Here is a 26114-nt window from a genome sequence, read left to right on the forward strand (position 1 = left end):
TGGTTTGTCTAGATAAGACTCTTATTCCTCGACTGGATCGTGTCGAGACTTTGAAGCTGCACTGAAACTCACATCTGGACCTTCGACCCGTTGGACCCCATTGAAGTCACTATATGGAGGAAATGAGGGATGTTTTCCTCAAAAACCTTCATTTATTTTCCGACCGAAGAAAGAAAGACGTGAACATCTTGGATGACGTGGGGAGAGTAAATAATCAGAAAATGTAAATTCTGAAGTGAACAACTCCTTTAAATATAATGGGTCTGAAAACGCATCTCTTTAGGCACGTCACCAAGTCTGTGATATTGTGTGTGTCTCCGATCGGTTGTGAATTATTATTATTATTATTATTATTATTATTATTAAAATTTTTTTGCTTGCAAATAGTTTTGTGTGTTTTATCTGCATGTAAGGTGTCCTCGAGTGTCACGTAAGGCGCCTGTAAATAAATGTGTTAAATAGTAATGTTTGATGGCTCAGTAAATGAGACGCTCTGCTCCCGACAGGCGACATCCACGGCCAGTACTACGACCTGCTCCGGCTCTTTGAGTACGGAGGATACCCACCGGAGAGCAACTACCTGTTCCTGGGAGACTATGTGGACCGAGGGAAGCAGTCTCTGGAGACCATCTGCCTCCTGCTGGCCTACAAGATCAAATACCCGGAGAACTTCTTCCTGTTGAGGGGGAACCACGAGTGCGCCTCCATCAACCGCATCTACGGCTTCTACGACGAGTGTGAGTGAGCAGGACGTGCCGCCATGATCGGGGAGTCGTAAATCAGGAATCCTGAATGTCAGAGTTTGGCAGATTTTGGATGACTGAATAAAAAGTAGGGCTGTTATTATAATATGGACTAGTGTCTGTGAATATCGAAACACAAAAATAGTGTTTTATGAATATGAGGTCCGTGTTAATGAGCGCATAAATGCAGAGAAACTCTGATGTCTTCACTACAACTTGCCAATAGTCAAATAAATAAAAGTTTGGTTTAGCTTGAAGAAATTATTACAGAAATATATTATTATTGTACAGAACTAGTCAAAGTAATACAATTATTAAAACATTATTCTTTAAGGAATATCACAATTATTCTTGATTTAAAAAAAATAAAAAAAATATCGTAGCAGTAAACTTTTGGTATGTGCAACGTTTCCCAAAAAATAAAAGGAATTGTTGTGCATTTTTGTATTAATTCATTTGTATTAAACCAGTAATCCAGACATTTTTTATCAGACTGAATTTCTGTAAAATTAAAAAACAAAATTCATTTGGACCTATTATTGATTATTTTTTATTCAATTGATTAGACATACCTTCTGGTTATTGAAATTCAATTAAACCATTAAAATGGAAAGCAGAAAAATTAAGATTGAAAACATGGAATTTGGGGAAAATTTTACGAAATTTGGGAACAAATAAAAAGCCTTATTTTTTTATTTGTTAAATTATAAAAAAAAATATTTTTTTTTTGGCCTTAATTTTTGTCATCTTTAAATAAACTGTTGTTGAATTAAGTTTAATAATTCTGATAATTACTCAAATTTAATGTATTCAAAAAGGGATCCAGAAAATAGGAAAAAAAGCTGAATTTGGGGGAAAAATTAAACCGACAAAATTGAATTTTGGATTCTATAGGGCCCTTCATGTTTTATAAATACACACACACACACACACACACACACACACACACACACACACACACACACACACACACACACACACACAATCAAAATAATATTGCTTTTTGCATTAGCAGAACATGGTTCTACTAATGCAAAATGATATTGCAATTGCGTTCCTGATTTAAAGTGTCCAGATTGTGTGTCTGAAGACTGTAACCCTGCTAGAAGCCTGATGTTCATGTTAACACACATCTCCACATGAACAGAAGCAAACGCATAACCTGATCTGACTTTGTTAATGTCTTTATCTGTAATAAGAACAAAATGTGCACTTTAAGCAACTATGTGTGACTCTCCCGCCGAGCAGAATTAATTATTGAGCGCTGTTGCAGTTCTGAGTGTGTGTATTTATAGCAGACTCTGTCCCTGAACCACTCAACACTGAACCATTCATATTTAAATAGACCTTGAAGCTTATGTTTATGGTTGTATGTTTTAGGCAGGAGACGCTACAACATCAAGCTCTGGAAGACGTTCACGGACTGCTTCAACTGTCTGCCGATCGCTGCCATCGTCGATGAGAAGATCTTCTGTTGTCATGGAGGTGTGTGTGTGTGTGTGTGTGTGTTATGAGCATTCGTAGATAAACCTCCAGATATCCCAGAGAGACTTTCACCTGCTGACTCTTCTGCTACGTGGAGTGTTTATGGTATCCATTAAAGTTCACACATATATGACCCTGGACCACAATGTCGCACGGGTATATTTTGAGGCAATGACCAACAACATACAACAATTGTTTGGATCAAAATTATAGATTTTTCTTTTATGCCAAAAATCATTAGGATATTAAGTAAAGATCATGTTCCATGAAGATATTTTGTACATTTCCTACCGTAAATATATATAAAACATATATTTTTGTGAGTGAACAATCGTGAACATGAACAACTTTAAAGGAGATTTTCTCAATGTTTCGATTTTTTTTTTTGCACCCTCAGATTCCAGATGTTCAATAGTTGTATCTCTGACAAATATTGTCCTATCCTAACAAACCACACATCAACGAAAAGCTTATTTATTCAGCTTTCAGATCAGAATCAGAATCAGAATCAGAAAGAGCTTTATTGCCAAGTATGCTTGCGCATACGAGGAATTTGTCTTGGTGACAGTAGCTTCCAGTACACATACAATATAAAGTGACAAGACAAGTGACAAGTAACATAGGTATAAATAAAAATAAAAAAAATAGAAAAAAAAATAAAAAAAAAAATAAAAAAATAAAAAATAAAAAAAAATAAAAGATTATAAATTATAAATATATATAAAGTTATAAGGTGCTATAATGAAATGTCTGAGGGAAGTATTGCACGTGTTTGTTCCACAGTAGGGGAACATTAAGTGTTCATGAGGTAGATGGCCTGGGGAAAGAAACTTTTCCTGTGTCTGGTTGTTTTTGTGCTCGGTGCTCTGTAGCGTCGACCAGACGGTAACAGTTCAAACAGAAAGTGTGCTGGGTGTGACGGGTCCAGAGTGATTTTGCGAGCCCTTTTACTCACTCTGGATGAGTGCAGTACTTTGAGTGTGGGAAGGGTAGTGCCAGTGATTCGCTCAGCAGTCCGAACTATCCGCTGTAGTCTACGGAGGTCGGTTTTGGTAGCAGAGCCAAACCAGACGGTGATGGAAGTGCAGAGGATGGACTGGATGACAGCTGAGTAGAACTGTACGAGCAGCTCCTGTGGCAGGTTGAATTTCCTCAGCTGACGCAGGAAGTACAGTCTCTGTTGGGCTTTCTTCACAATAGAGTCTATGTGAGTGTCCCACTTCAGATCCTGAGAGATGGTGGTGCCCAGGAACCTGAATGACTCTACTGCAGTCACAGTGCTGTCCATGATGGTGAGTGAAGGGAGTGCAGGGGGGTTTCTCCTGAAGTCCACGATCATCTCCACTGTTTTGAGCGTGTTCAGCTCCAGGTTGTTATAACTGCACCAAAGAGCCAGCTGCTCCACCTCCTGTCTGTACGCAGACTCGTCACCGTTCCGGATGAGTCCGATAACAGTAGTGTCGTCCGCAAACTTCAGGAGCTTGACAGAGGTGTCTTTAGAGGTGCAGTCATTTGTGTACAGGGAGAAGAGCAGTGGTGAGAGAACACATCCCTGTGGAGCACCGGTGCTGATGGTGCGGCTGTCGGACGTGATTTTGCCCATTCTGACTAGCTGTTGTCTGGCTGTCAGAAAGCTGGTGATCCATTGACAGATGGAGCTAGGGACAGAGAGCTGGGTCAGTTTGGTCTGGAGCAGTGATGGGACGATGGTGTTGAAGGCAGAACTAAAGTCCACGAACAGAATCCTTGCATAGGTCCCTGGTTTGTCCAGATGTTGTAGGGTGTAATGCAGTCCCATATTGACCACATCATCCACAGACCGGTTTGCTCTGTAGGCAAACTGCAGGGGGTCCAGCAAGGGTCCAGTGATGTCCTTCAGATATGCTAACACCAGTCTTTCGAATGACTTCATGGCCACAGATGTTAAGGCAACAGGTCTGTAGTCATTGAGTCCTGTGATCTTTGGTTTCTTCGGGATTGGGATGATGGTGGAGCGTTTAAAGCAGAAAGGGACTTTGCACTGCTCCAGTGATCTGTTGAAGATCAGTGAGAAGATAGAGGCCAGCTGGTCAGCGCAGGTTTTCAGACAGGCTGGTGAAACACCGTCTGGGCCTGGTGCTTTCCTTCTCTTCTGTTTCCTGAAGATCTGACGCACATTATCCTCACTGATCTGAAGTGCAGGGGGGGAGGGGAGGGGGATGGCTGGAGGTGTTGATGGCTGTGTAGAGAGATGGTCAGGGCGGGTATGGGGTGTCTGATCGGGGGTCTCAAATCTACAGTAGAAGACATTCAGCTCGTTCGCAAGATGCTTGTTGCTGCTGTCGATGCTGGGGGATGGTGTCTTGTAGTTGGTAATGTCTTTCAGGCCTTTCCACACTGATGCAGGGTCGTTGGAGGAAAACTGGTTTTCCAGCTTTTTGGCATAGCTCTTCTTAGCCACTTCAATCTCCTTTGTCAATGTGTTCCTGGCCTGATTATACAAGATCCTATCCCCACTCCTGTAGGCATCTTCTTTGACCTGACGAAGCTGTCTGAGTTTTGGTGTGAACCATGGTTTATCATTGTTGAATGATAAGTAAGTCCTGGTAGGGATGCATAAATCCTCACAGAAACTGATGTATGATGTTACAGTCTCTGTGAGCTCGTCCAGATCGCTGGCAGCAGCTTCAAAAACACTCCAGTCAGTGCATTCAAAACAGGCTTGTAAGACCTGCTCTGTGTCGTTGGTCCATCTCTTTACAGTCCTTATTACTGGCTTAGCAGTTTTAAGTTTTTGCCTGTAAGTTGGTAGAAGATGAACCAGGCAGTGATCGGAAAGTCCTAGAGCTGCTCTGGCGACGGAGCGATATGCATCCTTTGTTGTGGTGTAGCAATGGTCCAAAATATTATTGTCTCTGGTGGGGCATGTAATGTGCTGTTTGAATTTAGGCAGTTCACGTGTGAGTTTTGCCTGATTAAAGTCTCCGAGAATGATAAGAACAGAGTCCGGGTGTTGTTGTTCTGTTTCTGTGATCAGATCAGCCAGCTGTTGCAGCGCCGTACTCACGTGTGCTTGCGGTGGAATGTAAACACTGATGAGAACGAGCGAGGAAAACTCCCGCGGCGAGTAGAACGGCTTACAGTTAATGAAAAGCACTTCCACATCAGGACAGCACATCTTCCTTAACACAGTTACATCAGTACACCACCTTCTGTTGATGTAAAAGCATGTCCCACCACCGCGCGTTTTCCCCGTTGACTCCATATCGCGATCCGCTCTGAACAGCTGAAAGTCCGGTAGATGTAACGCGCTGTCCGGAATGGCTTCGTTCAGCCAGGTTTCCGTGAAACACAGAGCAGCAGAGTTGGTAAAGTCCTTGTTTTTGCGTGAGAGCAGAAGTAGTTCGTCCATTTTGTTAGGGAGAGAGCGGACATTCGCCAGATGGATGCTAGGCAGCGCCGTTCTGAATCCGCGCTGCCTGAGCTTCACGAGTGTGCCGGCTCGCTTCCCACGCCTGCGCGTCTTATACTGTTTCCACAGTGCAGCGGCGCAACCGACGACAATGTTCCGCAAAACGCCAGAAGAATCAAAAACTGGTTGGTGATCAGTTGGTGTGCACTGCCGAATGTTCAGCAGTTCGTCCCTGGTATAACTGATAGCGAATGACAAACATAAAACAGGACAAACTAACAAAAACAGTGTAACAACTGGAGAGCTCAACACCGAGGCAGCCATCCGCGGCGCCATCTTGGATCATTATCATGTGATGTATAAACCTCAATTTAAAAAAAAATGACCCTTGTGACTGGTTTTGTGGTCCAGGGTCACATTTTACAAGGACATCTTTGTTTGACACAAGTCTGATGTCATGTCCAATCTCAAATCTGTGTGTTAATCTTTTTCTATATGCTACAAGTTAGTTTCATAAACGCTGTTGCTGGACATTTAGTTTAAAAAATGTATATATATCAAAATATTTTCTGAATTTTGGGGTTGTTATTTAAAGAGTCTCTTCTGCTCACCACCTCTTCTGCGTTTATTTGATCAAAAATACAGTAAAAATTTGAAATATTATAATGTAAAGCATCTGTTTTTTATGTGAATATATAGTAAAGTGTAATTTATTCCTGTGATCAAAGCTGAATCTAATATGATGATTTTATGCTCAAGAAACATTTATGATTATTATCAGGTCAGATTTTTGTGGAAACTTTAATACATTTATTTTTCAGGATTCTTTGAATAGAATTTCATTTATTTGAAATAGAATCTTTTGTAACATTATAAGTATCTTTACTCTCACTTTTGATCAATTTAATGCGTCCTCGAATTTAAAAACAAACCAACAAAAAAAAATTACTGTAAATATAATTTACTGATTTATAAATTATATACCAGGCAATTAATAGGGCAAAAACACACAAAAAATGCAACTAAGTTGAAAACAGTGAGTGTTTAACTTATTTTTCATTTTAAATGTTTGTTTGAACTGCTTTTCTAAAGTGAGCCGAGCTCCTAATGCTACTGAAATAATTCAAGTTAGTTACTTCTTCCTCAACACTGATGATCTTTCTCTGTGTGCTAATACATGATGTAAAATGAGCCTGAACATCTGCTTTTGTGTTTACTGAAACTAAATGTTTGGGGTGTGTAATCCTCTGACTTCATCAGTTCATGATGAGCACATTTGTGAGTCAGTGTGAGTCCCAGGCGTATCGCATGCAGTGCCTGAACAGATGCAGCGCTAGAAGGCCTCGCTTCTCTTTACAAACTAGGAATGCAAAGTAGGGGTGTAACAATATGTGACCCTGGATCACAAAACCAGTCACGAGTCGCACTCGTATTTGAGGCAATATCCAACAATACATTGTATGGGTCAAAATTATCTGGGTTTTTTTATGCTGAAAATCATTAGGATATTCAGTAAAGATCATGTTCCATTAAGATATTTTGTACATTTCCTACCGTAAATATATCAAACATGTATTTGTGTGAGTGAATGCAGCACAATCGCCAACATAAATGAACAACTTTAAAGGAGATTTTCTCAATGTTTGTTGTTTTTTTTTGTTTTGTTTTTTTTACCCTCAGATTCCAGATGTTCAATAGTTGCATCTCAGCCAAATATTGTCCTATCCTAACAAACTATACATCACTGGAAAGCTTATTTATTCAGCTTTCAGATGATGCATAAATCTCAATTTAAAAAAAATTGACCCATGTGACTGGTTTTGTGGTCCAGGGTCACATATATCGTGTCACAATATATCGCAATACAAAAATGCAGCCATATGTATAGTGTATAGTTCACCCACAAAAAAAAAAAATGTTTTCAGAGTTTTAGTGTCAGTACTGCATTAAACGACTATATGTATAATAATGCAATGGGGGAATATTTGTGGGTCCTGATGATGCATCACATGTCTGATGTTACCAGTAGAGATGCACCGATTACAATTTTCTAGGCCGATTCCGATTTCCAATTTTTCATTGAGTTTGACCTGCTTGATGCATGACGTCTCAAGCCACTGATGTTTCTGCTGTTCCTCAGGTTTGTCTCCAGATCTGCAGTCCATGGAGCAGATCAGGAGGATCATGAGACCCACAGATGTGCCGGATCAGGGTCTCCTGTGTGACCTTCTGTGGTCCGACCCGGATAAGGACGTGTTGGGATGGGGTGAGAACGACCGAGGCGTGTCCTTCACGTTCGGAGCTGAGGTGGTGGCCAAGTTCCTGCACAAACATGACCTGGATCTGATCTGCAGGGCCCACCAGGTCAGCCTTCACTTCAGTCCAACCCAATCTGACTTCTGATTCTACATTTACATTTATGCATTTGGCAGATGTTATTGTGTAATTTAATATTCTACAATATTATTGATCTCCTGCACTGACACCATTATATGAGAACTGAACTGAGCCGGACGATGACATCACGGTTTACTCCAGATTGGCTATATATATGTATGAACTAAATTAATAACTTTTTACAACAAAATTAACACTGAACTTACTTAAGCTGGACTGTGATGCTATTTTCCTCTAGAAACAAACTTTGTTGCATTATTTTTATTTTATGGAATAGATAACACACTAGAACCCCTTTGAGAAGTGTCTTGAGTTTATCCCCGACTAACCATAGAGATAAAGACAACCAGTCTATTATTAGACCATGACTAGTCCCTGTGCGTGTCAGCCGGTCTCTCGCTGTTACTGGGTTTGGTGTTATGCAGGTGTGGGTGTCTGAGTGTGTGTGAGTATGTTTCTGATTGTCTGGTTCTGCTGGGCGAGTCTGGGTGAGGAGGTGAGTGGAGTGGAGTGAGTGGAGTGGAGTGGAGTGAGGTGAGTGGAGTGAGGTGAGTGGAGTGAGGTGAGTGGAGTGAGGTGAGTGGAGTGAGGTGAGTGGAGTGAGGTGAGTGGAGTGAGGTGAGTGGAGTGAGGTGAGTGGAGTGAGGTGAGTGGAGTGAGGTGAGGTGAGTGGAGTGAGGTGAGGTGAGTGAGGTGAGGTGAGTGGAGTGAGGTGAGGTGAGTGGAGTGAGGTGAGGTGAGTGAGGTGAGGTGAGGGGAGAGTGGAGTGAGTGGAGTGAGGTGAGTGGAGTGAGGTGAGTGGAGTGAGGTGAGTGGAGTGAGGTGAGTGGAGTGAGGTGAGGTGAGTGGAGTGAGGTGAGGTGAGTGAGGTGAGTGGAGTGAGGTGAGTGGAGTGAGGTGAGTGAGGGGAGAGTGGAGTGAGTGGAGTGAGGTGAGTGGAGTGAGGTGAGTGAGGGGAGAGTGGAGTGAGGTGAGTGGAGTGAGGTGAGTGGAGTGAGGTGAGTGGAGTGAGTGAGGTGAGTTTCTGATTGTCTGGTTCTGCTGGGCGAGTCTGAGTGTGTCTGAGTGTGTCTGAGTGTGTCTGAGTGTGTCTGAGTGTGTCTGAGTGTGTCTGAGTGTGTCTGAGTGTGTCTGAGTGTGTCTGAGTGTGTCTGAGTGTGTCTGAGTGTGTCTGAGTGTGTCTGAGTGTGTCTGAGTGTGTCTGAGTGTGTCTGAGTGTGTCTGAGTGTGTCTGAGTGTGTCTGGTTCTGCTGGGCGAGTGTGTGTGTGAGTTTGTTTCTGACCGTCTGGTTCTGCTGAGTGAGTGTGTTTGAGTGTGTGTGTGTGTGTGTGAGAGTGAGTTTGGGTCTGCTGAGTGTGAGTGTGTGTGTGTGTGTGTGTGTGTGTGAGTGTGTGTGTGTGTGAGTGTGTGTGTGAGTGTGTGTGTGTGAGTGTGTGTGTGAGTGTGGGTGTGAGTGTGGGTGTGTGTGTGTGTGAGTGTGTGTGTGTGTGTGTGTGTGTGTGTGTGTGTGTGTGTGTGTGTGTGTGTGTGTGTGTGTGTGTGTGTGTGTGTGTGTGAGTGTGTGTGTGTGTGAGTGTGTGTGTGAGTGTGTGTGTGAGTGTGTGTGTGAGTGTGTGTGTGTGTGTGAGTGTGTGTCTGAGTGTGTGAGTGTGTGAGTGTGTGAGTGTGAGTGTGTGAGTGTGAGTGTGTGAGTGTGAGTGTGTGAGTGTGAGTGTGTGAGTGTGAGTGTGAGTGTGTGTGAGAGTGAGTTTGGGTCTGCTGGGTGAGTCCCTCAGTCTCACGTTACATCAACGTCAAGTTATTGGAAAAGTGAAACTGAACCCGAAGCAGAAACGAGCCGACACCTCGACATTGTTCCGTACTTTCAGAGGGCTCTCCGTGTGTGTGTGTGTGTTCCCTAAACACTAATCTATATCCACTCATACTGTAATCTAGTGACTCACCAGCGTTCAGCAACACACACACACACACACACACACACACACACACACACACACACACACACACACTTCAGCACATCTGAAAATAGCATTTAGAGAAACTAATTGTGTGTGGAAAGTAAAGTGGTTTCCAGAGTGAGTCGAGCTCTCCAAAGCTGTACATCACAGTAGTAATTTATATCTCAAAGTGGCTGTATTGCTCAAAATTAAGCGAAAAATTTATTTCACTGTAAATAATCACGTGGTCATGACCATATTTATATAATCCAGTGAATCAAATCCATTTATTAATAATATAATCCAGTGCATCAAATACTTCATCTCATTTATTATTTGAAGCTTGGACTCGAATCAGAAGATCACATGATCCTAAACACATCATACTGACCCGGATAGGAGCGTGTGTGTGTGTGTGTGTTCCCTAAACACTAATCTATATCCACTCATTCTGTAATGTAGTGACTCACCAGCGTTCAGCAACACACACACACACACACTTCAGCACATCTGAAAATAGCATTTAGAGAAACCGATTTTGTACGGAAAATAAAGTGGTTTTCAGAGTTAGTCGAGCAAGTAGTAATTTAATATCATAAAGTAGCTAAATTAGGCGAATGATGCATTTGACTGTAAATAATCACGTGGTCATGACCATATTTATATAACTCCTATAAAGAGCCTGAAGTTGATCTTGTGTGTTGTGTGTAGGTGGTGGAGGACGGTTACGAGTTCTTCGCCAAGCGTCAGCTGGTCACTCTGTTCTCTGCGCCCAACTATTGTGGAGAGTTCGACAACGCCGGAGCCATGATGAGTGTAGACGAGACACTCATGTGTTCCTTTCAGGTGCGCAAGATCACTTTCCTGCTCTGAGACACTCGTTAAAGTCCTCTGATGATTGGGTAACACTTTACAAAGAGGTTCATTAGTTAACTACCTTAACATGAGCTAAGAATGAGCAATACTTCTTTAAAAGATCATGTTCCTGCTCTCTGAGACGCTCATTAAAGTCCTCTGATGATTTTAACCTTGCTGTACTCCATCCAAAATGCTGTTAAACTGCATTTAATATCATTATTATGCATGCAATTTTTATGAAATCATACTATTTGTGAGAATATTTAGGGTTGCACTTTATTTTAAGGTGTCAGTGTTACAGTGTAATGATAAACTCAAGTACTGAGTAATATTAATGAACTACATGTACTCACTATAGGGTTAGGGTTTGCTTTAGGGTTAGTTGCATGTAATTATGCATAATTTATCATTATTACTATAGTAAATACACTAAAATAAAGTGTTACCATATTTTGTTTTTGGTGATTTTTTTATTTTATTTAAAGGGATACTCCACCGTTTTTTCATATTAAACTATGTTATTCCCTTAACTAAGACGAGTTGATACATACCTGTCTCATCTCAGTGCGTGCACTCAATCGCTCTGACGCGCTGTGACACTCTGATAGCACTTAGCTTAGCCCAGGATATTCAGTGGTATCTGACAGCAATGAATTTAGAAGTGACCAAACACATCAACGTTTTCCCTATTTAAAAACAGTTACACGAGTAGTTATACGATCAAGCATGGTGACACAGAATAAAACGTGGCGCTTTTCTAAGCGGGTTAAAAAGGATAACTATAATGTATGGCGGAATAGCACTTTTGAAAAAGTCACGCCTGATCTTCTTCCTCTCACTTCTGTCAATAGTGGGAAGAGTTATCCTTTTTAACCCGCTTAGAAAAGCGCCACACTTTATTCTGTGTCACCATACTTGGTCGTATTTTTTTTTTTAACTACATGTACAGATTTTATTATCCTCCTGAGACCCAGAAAAAAAAAGTTTTTTGATTTTAGTTTTTTTTTTCATGTCATCACATTGTTTAGAGCATAAGAAACAAATGGTAAAAAAACCCCACATTTTTGAAAAATGATATTTTCTTCATATGTTATGCTCTGTCCTCTGTAGTGACACCAGGACTCGAAATGACATGAAATGATATGTATAGGCAAAAACAATGGGATTTCTTTTTCAATCACCAATAAATGTTGGGGTTCCAGGATTTATTTGACCAAAATTTGTATAAAGATGATTCTCAACTATATTATGAAAGATATAATGGAATGAATTGATATTAATTTATGGCCATTTTACCCACATATTGCATAAAGTAAAATGTGTATTCCCATTTAAAGCAATGTATCTATACACTGTATCTAATGTGCACATTAATGTGTTCTTGGAGCAACATTTAATGAAAAAAGAAGTGTAATAATTAGAGTAATAATTAGCAACATTCTAATAATAATATCTAATATTTCATAGGAATATTGATGTATAGACACATAAACAACATCAAACGCAGGACTTCCACCACAGGGAGACTTTAAGAGTAGTTAATACACTGTGAACTAATATGAACAGTTGTACTATAATTAACTAACTTTTAACAAAGATTCATAAATTGTTAGTTAATGCATTAAGATGAGAAATGAGACCTTATTGTAAAGTTTTGAATTTGACATTTAGGAATTTAAGTTCTGGAGAACCCTTGAAAACAAAAGTGCTTGAATTATTGAAATACAATATATATTTATTGTATTTTTCGGGGGTAAAGCACAATCTTTTCACGCAAAATGAACACCAGCCTGTCTGAGAGATAGAGCTATGAGCTTGATTATTAAGTTTATGATATAAGTACATAACACAACTTTTATTCTTCAGGTCAATCATATATTCATGGGGATAAATGAGTTTGAATAAGGCAGGCGATAGTATCCTTTAAATGGTTAAAGTGCTGACAGCGCTGGTCAGTGCAGTGATCTCTGTGAAGTCAAACATCATATACCATATACATGTCATTTCAGTCAAATAAATAATAAACATATTGTTTGATTGTCATTGAAATCCAAAAAAGTAGTGCTTTAAGTCCTTGAAAGTCCTGGATTTTCATTTGACAGAATCTGCACAAACCCTGTCATGTACATCCGCTTTATTTGTGTATGTATTTGTGTTTTTACGGTCTATTGTAACGTGTTCATTTCCTGTCCTGCAGATTTTGAAGCCAGCGGAGAAGAAGAAGCCAAACTCGAGCCGTCCCGTGACTCCACCCAGGAACATGGTCGCCAAACAAGCCAAGAAATGAGGGTCACGTGACCCGTTTGGACTCGCAGTCTTCTCATGTCACGGATCTGAAGGCTGAACTTCACTTTAACTCTTTCCTCTTTCCTCCGCCACCGTCCGGAGCTTCTCTGACAGCAGAGAGCCGTTTTATTTGATTTGAGTGTTTTTTTAGTTGTTCTTGGAGCTTTTATCCCCAGTTCAGGATGACGTACATCTCAGTTTGACACAAGCTCCTCCCATTGTAAGTGTGTGTGTGTGTGTGTAAAGGAGCTGGGATTTCTGGGATTGTAAATCGACACTCCGCTGATGCTTCGATTTGCTCGTTCAAACCACTGTGAACAAATGAGATGTTTCACTCGCTCTGTTTTTAAGCACCTTCAGTTTCTCTGCAGTTTTCTATTCGTTTGTCTCGTGAACGTGTGCCATGAGGTTTGATATCCAGTCCAGTTTTAAAAATGCTTTATGATTTTGACTTTTTTTTATATTCTCATGATTTAAAGAAGAGCGCATGATTTGAGTGTGTTCATCACGTAACATTTACACTACCAGTTAAAGGTTTGCGTTCGGGAAGAGGTTTAATGTTTTTAATAGAGTCTCTTCTGCTCATCAAGGCTGTTTATTTAATTAAAAATACAAAAAAATACAGTAATATTGTGAAAAATTATTATTATTTAAAACGGCTGTTTTCTATGTGAATATATAATAGTGTAACTTATTCCTTTACATTTTCAGCATCATAACTCCAGTCTTCAGTGTCACATGATCCTTCAGAAATCACTCTAATATGAGGATTTGATGATCAAGAAACATTTATGATTATTATCAGTGTTGAAAACTGTTTTTTACATTTTTATTTCAGGATTCTTTGATGAATAGAAAGTAAAAAAAAACAGCATTAATCTGAAATAGAATCTTTTGTAACATTAAACACGACCGTTCAAAAGTTTGAGGTCAAGAATTTTATTTTTATTTTTTGGGGAAATAAATAAAAGACATTAATACTTTTATTCATCAAGGATTAATTAAATTGTTTAAAAGTGACAGTTAAGACATTTATAATGTTAGAAAACATTCTATTTATAAGAAATGCGGTTCTTTTTGATCTTTCTATTCAAAGAATCCTGAGATAAAATGTACAACAACTGTTTTCAACACTGATAATAATCATAAATGTTTCTTGATCATCAAATCATCATATTAGAGTGATTTCTGAAGGATCATGTGACCCTGAAGACTGGAGTAATGATGCTGAAAATTCACAGGAATAAATTATATTTTACTATATAGTCACATAGAAAACAGTTATTTTAAATTATAATAATATTTCACATTTTTACTGTTTTTGTTTGTATTTTTAATCAAATAAACACAGTCTTGATGGGCAGAAGAGTCTCTTTTAAAACATAAAAAATCTTCCCGACCCCAAACGTTTGACTGGTGTGTGTCTCGGTTTGTTCTTGTTGACACGATGCCTTGTTTTCTTCTTCTTCTTCTTCATGACGTGTGTGTGTCTCTTGTGTTGCATGTGTGTGTGTGTGTGTGTGTGTGTGGGACTCGAGGCCTCCAGCATGTCCTCAGAGTACAGTAGCTCCTCATCAGGTAAATCACGTCAGGAAAACTTTCTACAGTGTTTCAGATCAACACAAGCTCACTGTAAATATACACCAGTGTTTTGTTCAGTCTTGGCAATAATTCACAGTTTTCCACACTATAAATAATTGTTATACTTGCGAAATAAACCGAAGGGAGAAGGAAACACCAGTGCGTTGTTTGTGTTCACTTTTTAATCAATGTTTAATGAAATATAAGACATGATTCTTAACTTCTGTTTTCTTATTTCCACACTATGTAACGTCTAGCGGATCAAACACAGCGATGTCGCTACCGGAAGAACATTGCTTTGGTTAATAATGTATTAGTAAATGCAGAAAGATTAATAAATGCTGTATTAATATTGTTTATCAGTAGTTCATGTTAACAAACAAAACTATTGTGTTACCAATCGATAATCGGTATCGGCCGATATCAGTTCATTTTTTTTTGTTATCGGCCCGATAATACAATGTGTCTGATATATTAAAGCCGATAAATAATGTATTATTTTAATGGTGAGACTTTTGTTTCTGTAATCAGGCTATTAAAAATTATATAAAAAACTGGATTTCGATTTATCTGCCGATATATCGGTTATTGGCTTTCAAATATAAAGAATTGTCGGTTATCGATATCGGCCAAAATGTTCATATCGGTGCATCCTTTATTTTTAAGAACATAAAATGAATCTGGTCTTAAATCCCCAAAGATAAGATGTTTAATGAGTTTAATGGTTGTTTCATTAAACATGACAACCGAACACTTACTATATTTGCATATTACATGTGCATATAACGCAATACATGTGATTTTTATTTTTCAGGATTCTTTGAATAAAAAGTTGATGAACAGCATTTAGTTAAAGGTATAGCGGAGGATCTTTCCAAATTTTAGATAAGACCCGCCCTCTCCACTTTTTGAAAAGTTTGATTGATTCACCAGAATGATTGACAATTAGGAGGACCAATAGTTTAGACTACCCACCAGGAAGTAAAACATCCTCCGCTATACCTTTAAAATAGAAATCTTTTGTAACAATATACAAAACGCTTCGAAAGTTTGGGGTCAGTCAGTAAAAAAAAAAAAGAGTAATATTCAGCATGAATGATATAAAAACAATAATTGTAAAGATGTATATTAGAAAAACAATTCTGCAGTAATTAATAGGTGAACTGATCTATAAATGAACACGCATCCCAGAACATTGTGTGATTTACTGTCGTGTCTTTCGATTCTTTTTTTTTTACTTGATATAATTAAACTTGTCAATTTGCTGGCGGATCCAGAAAGGTTCAATCGACGATCACCAGCTGGAGATTCACCCGCTGTAACACACTAAAGACTTCGGGCTTCTGAGAGACTGACACCGGCTCATGCGGACACACGGATAATATCAGAAGGGCATTAAATGTCACGTAATGCTGATGATGTGAACATTAACAATCTGAGAACAAAGTATAATTTGCTCAGTTTGACGTGATATGAAGAAAGCTGATGGTTCTTTTCCATAGTTTCATTTCCAGCTTCCGGTTTCATTCTGTCACTCACCAGTTTACCTGTGTGTGTGTGTGTGTTTAGATTAGTTGTGTTCATGATTTAGTTGTACACAATACATAAAGTGAATTTAATGATTCCAGATTCTGACCACATGCTCTGTGTGTAGAACTGTACAGTAAGAGTTATTTTAACCCTGGAAATTAACATTTCTATTAATAATCAATATTGAGTGTTCACGGGAATTACTGATTGATTGTAATGTTAATGTAGATACAACAAGTTAATCCGGTAAACTGATCCAAATATTCATAATTAATCATAATTCCCTTTTTGAGCTAATTTGCTACTCTTTATATATGAAAACGGCTGTTATTTCACTGTATTTTCCATCAAATAAATGCAGTCTTGATAAGCAGAAGAAACGTCTTTCAAAAACATTTAAAATAGTAATCTTTCAAGCTTTTATTAAAATTAAAAATGTATAAAATTATATAATTATAAAAACGTATACAATTATTTTATGTATATTTTCTTTATTTGTCCACTTTGAAACATGACGCACTCAGAGTGTATCATATTTATCAGTGCATGTTTTTCTAAGGAAAAAAGTTGATCTTTTGAATGTTTCATGAAAAATCTTTCATTAAAACTCAGTTGAAATATGGAGTTTAATCGCAGAAATATTATCTGGAATAATAGAATAAAGTTTAAATCCAAAAAGACTTTGGCTTTAAACAAGTGCAGGGATGAACGGGACCATTTACATGAAGTGTTGCATTATTTCTTTATTATATAAACAAATACATTCTGTATTAAAATAAAACAAAACGATTGCAAAGATTTGATTCATAAACAGATCTGTGCAAATAAAGTACAATTCACAAACCCCTTTATAGTTTCTCCAGCCAGGATATGAATATACTTTTCATAAAAGGAAGGACAAGCATCTCATAGTCTTTAAATCATCTCTTATAATCGTTCCCGCTTTCACTACATCCTTCAGTTTATGCCTTTATTTACTGACGCAGAGTCAAACCATGAGGAAGTAAATCATTGCTCTTGACATCTGATCGTCCAGCATAAATCTGCGTTATGAATGATGGATTATTGTGTTAAATGCTCGTTCACATCTTTCTATGGGCTGATCGATCGGCATTCAATGACAGAATGCATTTGTATTGCATTGAATATTTCAGCAAATGTCAAGCACAGTCAGTGTCAATAGTGATAAATGTGAATGAAAACCACGTGTGCATAATAACCATTAAGGAGGTCGTGACGTCAACACTGGATCGCTGACGTTTGGAGCTCAAGCGCGTGAACGGTTGCAATATCATATAAAACTGGAGTTTGAGGTGTTGATATTCAGCAGAGGGAAATATAAACTCAAGGCAATGCGGTGAAAGTGCGTCTGTGGTGTTGAGGACAATCAAACCTGTTCTTGTGCATAAACCGAAATGTGAGATTTGTTGATACTGTCATTTTACACTCTGGATGCAAACGAACACATGAACATTTCACACAAAAATGTCATTTTTCCAGCCTTAAAAAATTTAGATGTTCATAATCATACTTTTTTTATGCATTGCACTTTGTAAAAAAAAATTATGCACTTTATAAAAATAAAAAAAATCTTGGAATTTGCATGAATCTGCCTGATCAGGAAAAGGAAAAAACTAATTTTCATGTGAACAAATTGTTCTCTGAAGAAAGACGAGTCTGGAACAGCAGGAATGTGAACGGAGACAATTCTGACAACTGATGATCAAAGCAGAAGATTGACAGATATTATATGAATTCATGCCTGGGGTTTAAATGTGACACTGAAATTTGACACAAATGTTAAGACTTTACATTGTTGCAACTAAACGAGTTAACATGGACTAATAACTCCACTGCATTTATCAACCTTAGTTCATGTTAATTTCAACATTTATTAATACAGTTGATCCCTCTGGTGGTCTGCGCAAGACTAAATTTATGTTTTTTCCCAATTAAATGCATGTTTTAGTTCTATAAAGATTTTTTTTTTTTCATATATTTTGTATTTTTAGGGGATTTTATGGTAGTAAATTATATTTATTCACTTTCTGAAAATATAGACCTGAAAATTAAATCTCCATCTTTAAAGCTTTGACTCACTTGTTTCCGCCACAGAGTGAACAATAAAAAAGGTAATTGCGACTTTTTAATCTCACAATTTTGACTCAGAATTATGAGATATAAACTCGCAATTGCGAGAAATATACTTGAAATTCAGACTTTTTTTCTCAGAATTGCATGTTTATATCTCGCAATTCTGACTTTATAACACGCAATTGCGAGATATAAACTATTCTGAGGTAAAAATAAAAAAAAGTTCCTTAGAATTGGACTTTATAACACGCAATTGTGAGATAAAAAGTCGCAATTATCTTTTAAAATGTTTTATTCTGTGGCGAAAACAAGCTTCCATAACTCACAGACTGAAGTTTGGTCTCTTTTTAAAGAAGATACATAGCAGATTATTGCTGATGTGTTATGAAAAATGCATAAATAATATTTTTAATTTTTATATGAAATATATATTTTCCAAAACATGTTTTACTCTAAAACTGTGAGAAAATCAAAGCTATAAATCTAAACAAGTTGTGTTCCAAATGTGAGGTTAATATCTCCAAAGCTGATCTCAAGAGGAAACTCCTCTCTCATTCATTTCCATTTTTGAGTGTGATTTTTTCACATATCAAGTTCCAAAACCTTTACGAAGTTTCGTAACATTCCAATAACAAAAAGAAATCCTAATAAAAAAAAAATATATATATTTCCGTCAAAAATGAGGGAATATAAACTCTGTTAGCGCAGCGTCAACTAACATGAAATGTCGTATTTTTATTAACTAACATTAACAAAGATGAATAAATGCAGTATATTGTTAATGTTTTGTTCATGAATGCATTAATTACAGGAGAGCTTTACTGTAAAGTGTTCCTGATAAAATAACACACAGATCCTAAACCGGCGGATAAAGAATCAACACAAGTGGAGTTTCAGTTAATGAAGATTATAATTCATACATTCTACAGATCTGAAGTGTGTAAATCTGTTCAGAATCAGTTTAGTCATTTATATTTCAGAGTAGTTTATAAACTTTGTGTAAATGATGAGTTTCATCTGTGGCTCATTCTCAATTATTGCTGAAAAAACCTAAATTCTCTGCATTCTGTCTGTGTCTCTCGAGAGCTTTAAACTAAACCAGGTCTGAGTCAGTATTGAGTCCTGATTTAACATGTCGATTTCAGTCGGTTCAGTTCATCTCATCATATTTACTAACAAAAGCATAAAACTAGTCTTTGTCGACCTCATAATTACACACTGGAAAAACGAAGCGGTATAAAACACCGGACTCTCACACATGACCCGTCGCTTCATGTCTCGTATGAGTTATGGAATATTTAATAACTGTTTTGTATCCTGACAGTGTTTTTGCATGTAAAAGAGCAGCGTGAACATCCTGATAAACGTCTTCTTTTGTGTTCCTCAGAATAAACCATGGTTTCTGTCGGAGATTCCTCTGGTGTTGTGATTTGTTGGTGAAGGATCCTGTAATATAGTAGGAAACGTCCCGCAGCGTGTGTGTGTGTGTGTGTGTGTGTGTGTGTGTGTGTATCAGAGAGAGGTCTCGTTGGTGTGTGGTCGAGACGTCTCCTCCTCCAGAAGAGCGATTCGCTGTTTCAACATTCGCACCTGTGTCTCGTGTCGCTCCACCATCGACATCATCTGAGACTCCAGCTTCTTCAGCTTGTTCTGATGCTTCTTCTTGGCTTTCTCATACGCCGCCACCAGATTACTGCAAACACACACACACACACACACACACACACACACACACACACACACACACACACACACACTGCATGAGCTGAGACACTTATGGAAGTAAAACATGTTTTTGAAACAAAAGCTTGTTGAATTGCACTACTTGAAAAACAAATCTGCATTGCTATAATAACCCTGCTTGCATTTTAATGCATTGCATTTTTATGGGCTTCAACATGGCCGTATATTTAAGATGTGAATATTTAAATTCAAAACATTTCACATCCGGGAACGGCAGGAATAGCAGTCGAGAACCGATGAAACCAATAGATGAAAAACTTGAGAAAGATTAGAAACATTGCTTTGACGACAAACTGAGGTGCGACAATTACAATAAATAAAAGCTAATTAGAACTATAATAATTTTTTTTATAAAAATGACAGAAGTCCATAACATGAAAAAACTTAAACAAAGAAAAGGAAAAGAAAATTAGAAAAATTGCTGTCAACTAACTGAAACAGCTTAAGTACTAAAATTACTAAAACTTAAAAAAATAAGAGATAAATAGAAATATTTTAAAACTAATAAAAATGACAAAAGCACAGAACAACAAAACTAATATTAGACAAAATCTTAAACATTAAAAAGTTGATGAAAATTTGAAATTAAATTGAAGTACTAAAATAAAACAAAATTAAATAAAATCAGAGATAAATAAAAATGTAAAAAAGTCTATAAAATAAAAAAATGTAAAACAAAAAATGTAAAAGAAAATTAGAAAAATTGCTGTCAACTAACTTAAGTACTAAAATTACTAAAACTTAAAATAGAGATAAATAGAAATATTTAAAAACTAATAAAATGACAAAAGCACAGAACAAAAAACATCATTTTTAAAAAAAGTTGATGAAAATTAGAAATGAAGTTGAAGTATTAATTACAAAAACTCAAATAAAAACAGAGATAAATAAAAACAAAAAAACAAATGAAAATGACAAAAAGCACATAAAATAAAATATGAAAATTAGATTAAAAAAACACTAATTTGCAACAAACTGAGGTACAAAAATTACAATAACTAAAACTTAAATATGAACTATTAAAAAATGAAAATGACAAACGTCCATAAAAAAATAAATAAAATAAAAACTTAAAACTTACGTAAAAGAAAATTAGAAATACTCCTGTCAACTAACTGAAACGAGCTGAAGTACTCAAATTACTAAAACTGACATACAATTTGAGATAAATAGAAATATTTAAAAACTAATAAAAATGACGAAAGCACAGAACAAAAAAACTAATATTAGACAAAATAACGTAAAAAAGTTTATGAACATTAGAAATTAAGTGTTTAAATCACTAAAACTTAAAATCACAACCAATTAAAACTAAATGGAACTATTAATAAAGAATAAAAATGACAAAAGCACTGAATAATATATATATAAAAATAATTTTTTTTAAACTCAAATGAAAATGAGAAACACTGCCTTGATAACAAACAAGTTGAAGTACTAAAATTATTAAAACTGAAATAATAAATCAAAACTAAATACAAATAAAAAACCTAATAAAAATTATGAAAGCACAGAACAAAAAAAACAAAGCAAATGTTGGAAAATATCTTAAACGTAAAAAAGTTGATGAAAAGTACTAAAATTACTAAAACTAAAATGAAAACAGATAAATAAAAACTGATGAAAATGACAAAAAATAAAATTAAAATTTGATGAAAATGAAATGAAGGGTTAACCCTAAATGAAAATATGAAAATTTGAAATGAAGTTGAAGTACTAAAATCACAAAAAAAATAAAATAAAATCACAATAAATTAAAGCTAAATGGAACAATTAAAAAAAGAATAAAAACAACAAAAAAGCACATAGAATAAAATATAAATATTAGACAAAAAAAAAAAAAAAAAAAAACTCAAATGAAAATGAGAAACTCTGCCTTGGTAGTTGAAGTACTAAAATGATTAAAACTGAAATAATAAATCAAAGCTAAATAGAAATATAAAAAAAGATTAAAAATGACAAAGCACTTAAGAAAATAAAACAAAGATTGAACGTAAAAAAATTACACTGAAGAACTAAAATGACTAAAACTAAAATATAACTTAATTTAAGCTAAATTAAAATATTTAAAAAAAATGAATAAAAATGACAAACGCAGATGGAAAAAATTGCTACAACTTAAAATCAAAGCTAATTTAAAATCTTAACACATATTATAATGGTATAAAGACAACACTAGAACAACACACACACTGATTCAGAACCGACACCTGCAGTGAGTGTGTTCAGGCAGCAGAGGGCGTGTGATGATGATGATGATGATGAACATCTGGACTGGATTCTTCAGGAGTGTTTGATCAGGGTTGAAACTTAATAAAGAAACTCAGGACCGGATTTGAGGAACGCTGATCTACAGCTTCTGAATCCTCTCATCACTAATGATTATTACAATCAAATGAGTTTGTGTGTGTGTGAGAGTGTGTGAGTGTGAGTGAGTGTGTGTGTGTGTGTGTGTGTGTAGTACCTGTTTGCTCGTTTAAGGTCGTTCACGAACTCCGCTGACTGCTGATGACGGACTTCACTGCTCTTAGTGAGTCGCTCTAACGCAGAGACCAACTCCTGAACACGAGCCTTCAGCTTCTTCTCTCTGCAACACACACACACACACACACACACACACACACACACACACACACACACACACACACACACACACACACACACACAGATCAACATGACGAGCTGCAGTTCTTGATTTTGATCACTAATGAACGCCAGCGCTGTTATTGTACTAAACTATTAAAATGGTCTTTGTTAACTGAAATAAAATATAAATATTATATGTAAAACTTGCAGTGGCAACTTACAAAAATAAGGTAAATTACTAAAACTTAAAAAAACTAAATAAAAGTTTGAAAATAAAAAGGAAATTAAAGCAAGAAAAAGGAAATATTAAAGAATAAATAAAAATTACAAAATAATAAAATAAACCCTTGTACACACACAAAAAAAGAAATTTTTCTTTGATTAATTTTATCCACCTTCAGTTCTTTTGCTCTAAAATCTTTACTGATTTTTATCAAGTAAACATAAAAAATGTAATATTGTCAGTAATATTTCAACATGAACACTTACTGTACTCAACGTTTACTTAATTATCCAGACATCTTTCATTTTATATCACGAGTATCAAATATGATCATCAGGCTTTTGAGGAAAGTTTATTTGTTCATCTTTCAATCATCATTAAAATGCATTGCATTGTTTTAAAACTACAGAGCTTTGATCATAAACTAAGCATTATAATATCATCTTACTAAGACATATTATTGGCAGATATTGATATTTATATGCAGTTTATGTCAGTATCTGCTGCACTGTTATAAAGATCTCATTGATTTACATTACAAGCATCAGAATTTCATCTTACTTTTCTTCATATTAATATCAGCATCTGCAGCAAATTGCATATTTTTGCTCAGTTTCAGTTTCTGAATAAAATAAAATTGAGCTGTTTTTCCTCCATATTCTCATTATTTCATATTATATATATGCCATAAAAGTCGGATGTATCAAATATGATATTTATAATTGATATAATTTATGATATATATAATTTTTTTTATCATTTAGAATATTTGTCTATTAGATGTGTTAGATGAGTGCTGACCTCCTGAGGGCGCCGGTGAGCTCCGCTGCGAGATCACTGTCACTCAAACTCCTCAGATCACACAGACTGATCGCTGGAGAATCTCCCGAGTCCTGCACACACACACACACACACACACACACACACACACACACACACACTCTTAATGTTTCTTTCAGGGCTTTCAGAGCTTAAAACTTCCTCTCCAATCTCCAGATCCAAATATTAATTATTTCAAATAAACAGTTCAATCAGAACTCAGCATGTTGATGACATCACAATATTTATGATGGACAGTTTCATAGCAATCAAGTTTTATGCAAAACATATTATCTGCATATTTAACAATTAGTGGACAAACAAGAACAGACAAAATTGCTGATGTTGCTCTTTTGAAAGTTGCTATATACACTGCATTCAAGCTTTAGATAGACAGATATTTGACAATTATAACGCATAAAGGTAAAATGCAAACCTTGAATGCAACGTAAGGATAAAAGCGTCAGATAAATGCATGACTGTAAACACAACTATCATAGTAATAATCAAAACACAACTGAAACATCAGTACAGTAGAGCTCTGGCTTCATGAGGCATTCTGGATCTGCAGCGACTGTTAGAGAACATTGTGTGTGAGACGGACACTCTGCAGCACAGGTGAGATCACACACACACACACTCACTCTCACACTCACACTCACTCTCACACTCACTCTCACACTCACACTCACACTCACACTCACTCTCACTCTCACACTCACTCTCACACTCACTCTCACACTCACTCTCACACTCACTCTCACACTCACACTCACACTCACTCTCACTCTCACTCTCACTCTCACACTCACTCTCACACTCACTCTCACACTCACTCTCACACTCACTCTCACACTCACTCTCACACTCACTCTCACACTCACTCTCACACTCACTCTCACACTCACTCTCACACTCACTCTCACACTCACTCTCACACTCACTCTCACACTCACTCTCACACTCACTCTCACTCTCACACTCACTCTCACACTCACACTCACTCTCACACTCACTCTCACACTCACTCTCACACTCACTCTCACACTCACTCTCACACTCACTCTCACACTCTCTCACACTCACTCTCACACTCACTCTCACACTCACTCTCACACTCACTCTCACACTCACTCTCACACTCACGCTCACACTCACGCTCACACTCACGCTCACACTCACGCTCACTCTCACGCTCACTCTCACGCTCACTCTCACGCTCACTCTCACGCTCACTCTCACGCTCACTCTCACGCTCACACTCACGCTCACACTCACGCTCACTCTCACGCTCACTCTCACGCTCACTCTCACGCTCACTCTCACGCTCACTCTCACGCTCACTCTCACGCTCACTCTCACGCTCACTCTCACTCTCACGCTCACTCTCACGCTCACTCTCACGCTCACTCTCACTCTCACGCTCACTCTCACGCTCACTCTCACACTCACAGATAGATAGATGGATAGATAGACAGACAGACAGACAAATAGTTGTGTTGTCACTGATTGTGTAGTTGTTGTGTACCTTGGCACTCGTGTGTTCTCCTCCAGCGCTGGAGTTGAGTGATCGGCGTCTCTGTTCCTGATGCTCCTCCACCTCAGACTTCAGGAGCTCGATGTGCACCAGATACGCCTGTTCCTGAGCCTCACGCGTGCTCAACTTCAGCTCCAGAGCCTTCTTCTCCTTCTCCAGGAGATACAGATGAGCCTTGAGCTCCGCCATCTCCTCCTGCACACACACACACACACACACGCACACACACGCATGTGAGCCTTCAGCTCCTTCTGCACTCAGAGCTTTTATAAGCTTTTATAGAATAAAAAAAAAAAAAAATCTAAATAAAACAGTACTAAATATGTAATATTTTGAAAATATATTTTTTTTTCAACAAAAGTAAAATAAATAAGTACAAAAAATTAAATTTAAATTTAAATAAAAGTTGAAATAAAAAAAACACTTAAATATAAGAAATGTTATGAAAATATGACAAATATTAATTATATTTTAATAGCATAAAATAATATGCTTTCTAAAAATTAAACAAATCAATTAAAACGTAAATAAATTATTTTAAGAACAAATATAAAATATATAAAAAATAAAACACTTAAAGAAATGTGAACATTATATATTTTGTACAACAAAAGTAAATTAAATTATTTTAAAATAATACAAATAAAAGCACAAAAATATTGAATTTATGAAAATATGAAAAATATGAATTATTTTAAAATAATAAAAAAAATGTTTTACAACAATATGAAAAATTAATTACTAATTAAATGATACAAATGAAACACTTAAATATAACACTTATATACACTTTAATATTACATTCAAATAAATGTAAATTAATAAAAAATACTTAAAAATATGAAACGTTATGAAAACATTAAAATATTTGAAATAACATTAAAATAAGTAAATATATATATA

At 36.7% G+C, this 26114-nt stretch overlaps 2 protein-coding genes across 2 annotated transcripts in view; one reads left to right on the forward strand and one right to left on the reverse strand.

The window, feature by feature from the left end:
• The window catches only part of ppp1cc (protein phosphatase 1, catalytic subunit, gamma isozyme), a 32519-nt gene extending 14859 nt beyond the window's left edge, over window positions 1–17660 (forward strand). Inside the window, exons 3-7 of the mRNA XM_082171299.1 lie at window positions 507–737; window positions 2124–2228; window positions 7760–7983; window positions 10666–10800; window positions 13010–17660. Coding sequence (XP_082027425.1) covers window positions 507–737; window positions 2124–2228; window positions 7760–7983; window positions 10666–10800; window positions 13010–13099 — 785 coding nt within the window. The 3' untranslated portion in view covers window positions 13100–17660. The remainder of the gene's footprint in view (window positions 1–506; window positions 738–2123; window positions 2229–7759; window positions 7984–10665; window positions 10801–13009) is intronic.
• Window positions 16933–26114, reverse strand: part of mcc (MCC regulator of WNT signaling pathway) — a 112690-nt gene continuing 103508 nt past the window's right edge. Inside the window, exons 16-19 of the mRNA XM_082171336.1 lie at window positions 25203–25406; window positions 23657–23748; window positions 22511–22633; window positions 16933–19996 (exon numbers count right to left, since the gene is read on the reverse strand). Coding sequence (XP_082027462.1) covers window positions 19816–19996; window positions 22511–22633; window positions 23657–23748; window positions 25203–25406 — 600 coding nt within the window. The 3' untranslated portion in view covers window positions 16933–19815. The remainder of the gene's footprint in view (window positions 19997–22510; window positions 22634–23656; window positions 23749–25202; window positions 25407–26114) is intronic.

This window comes from Leuciscus leuciscus, assembly GCF_965113295.1.
Source record: "Leuciscus leuciscus genome assembly, chromosome: 5".
Classification (NCBI taxonomy): Eukaryota; Metazoa; Chordata; class Actinopteri; order Cypriniformes; family Leuciscidae; genus Leuciscus; species Leuciscus leuciscus.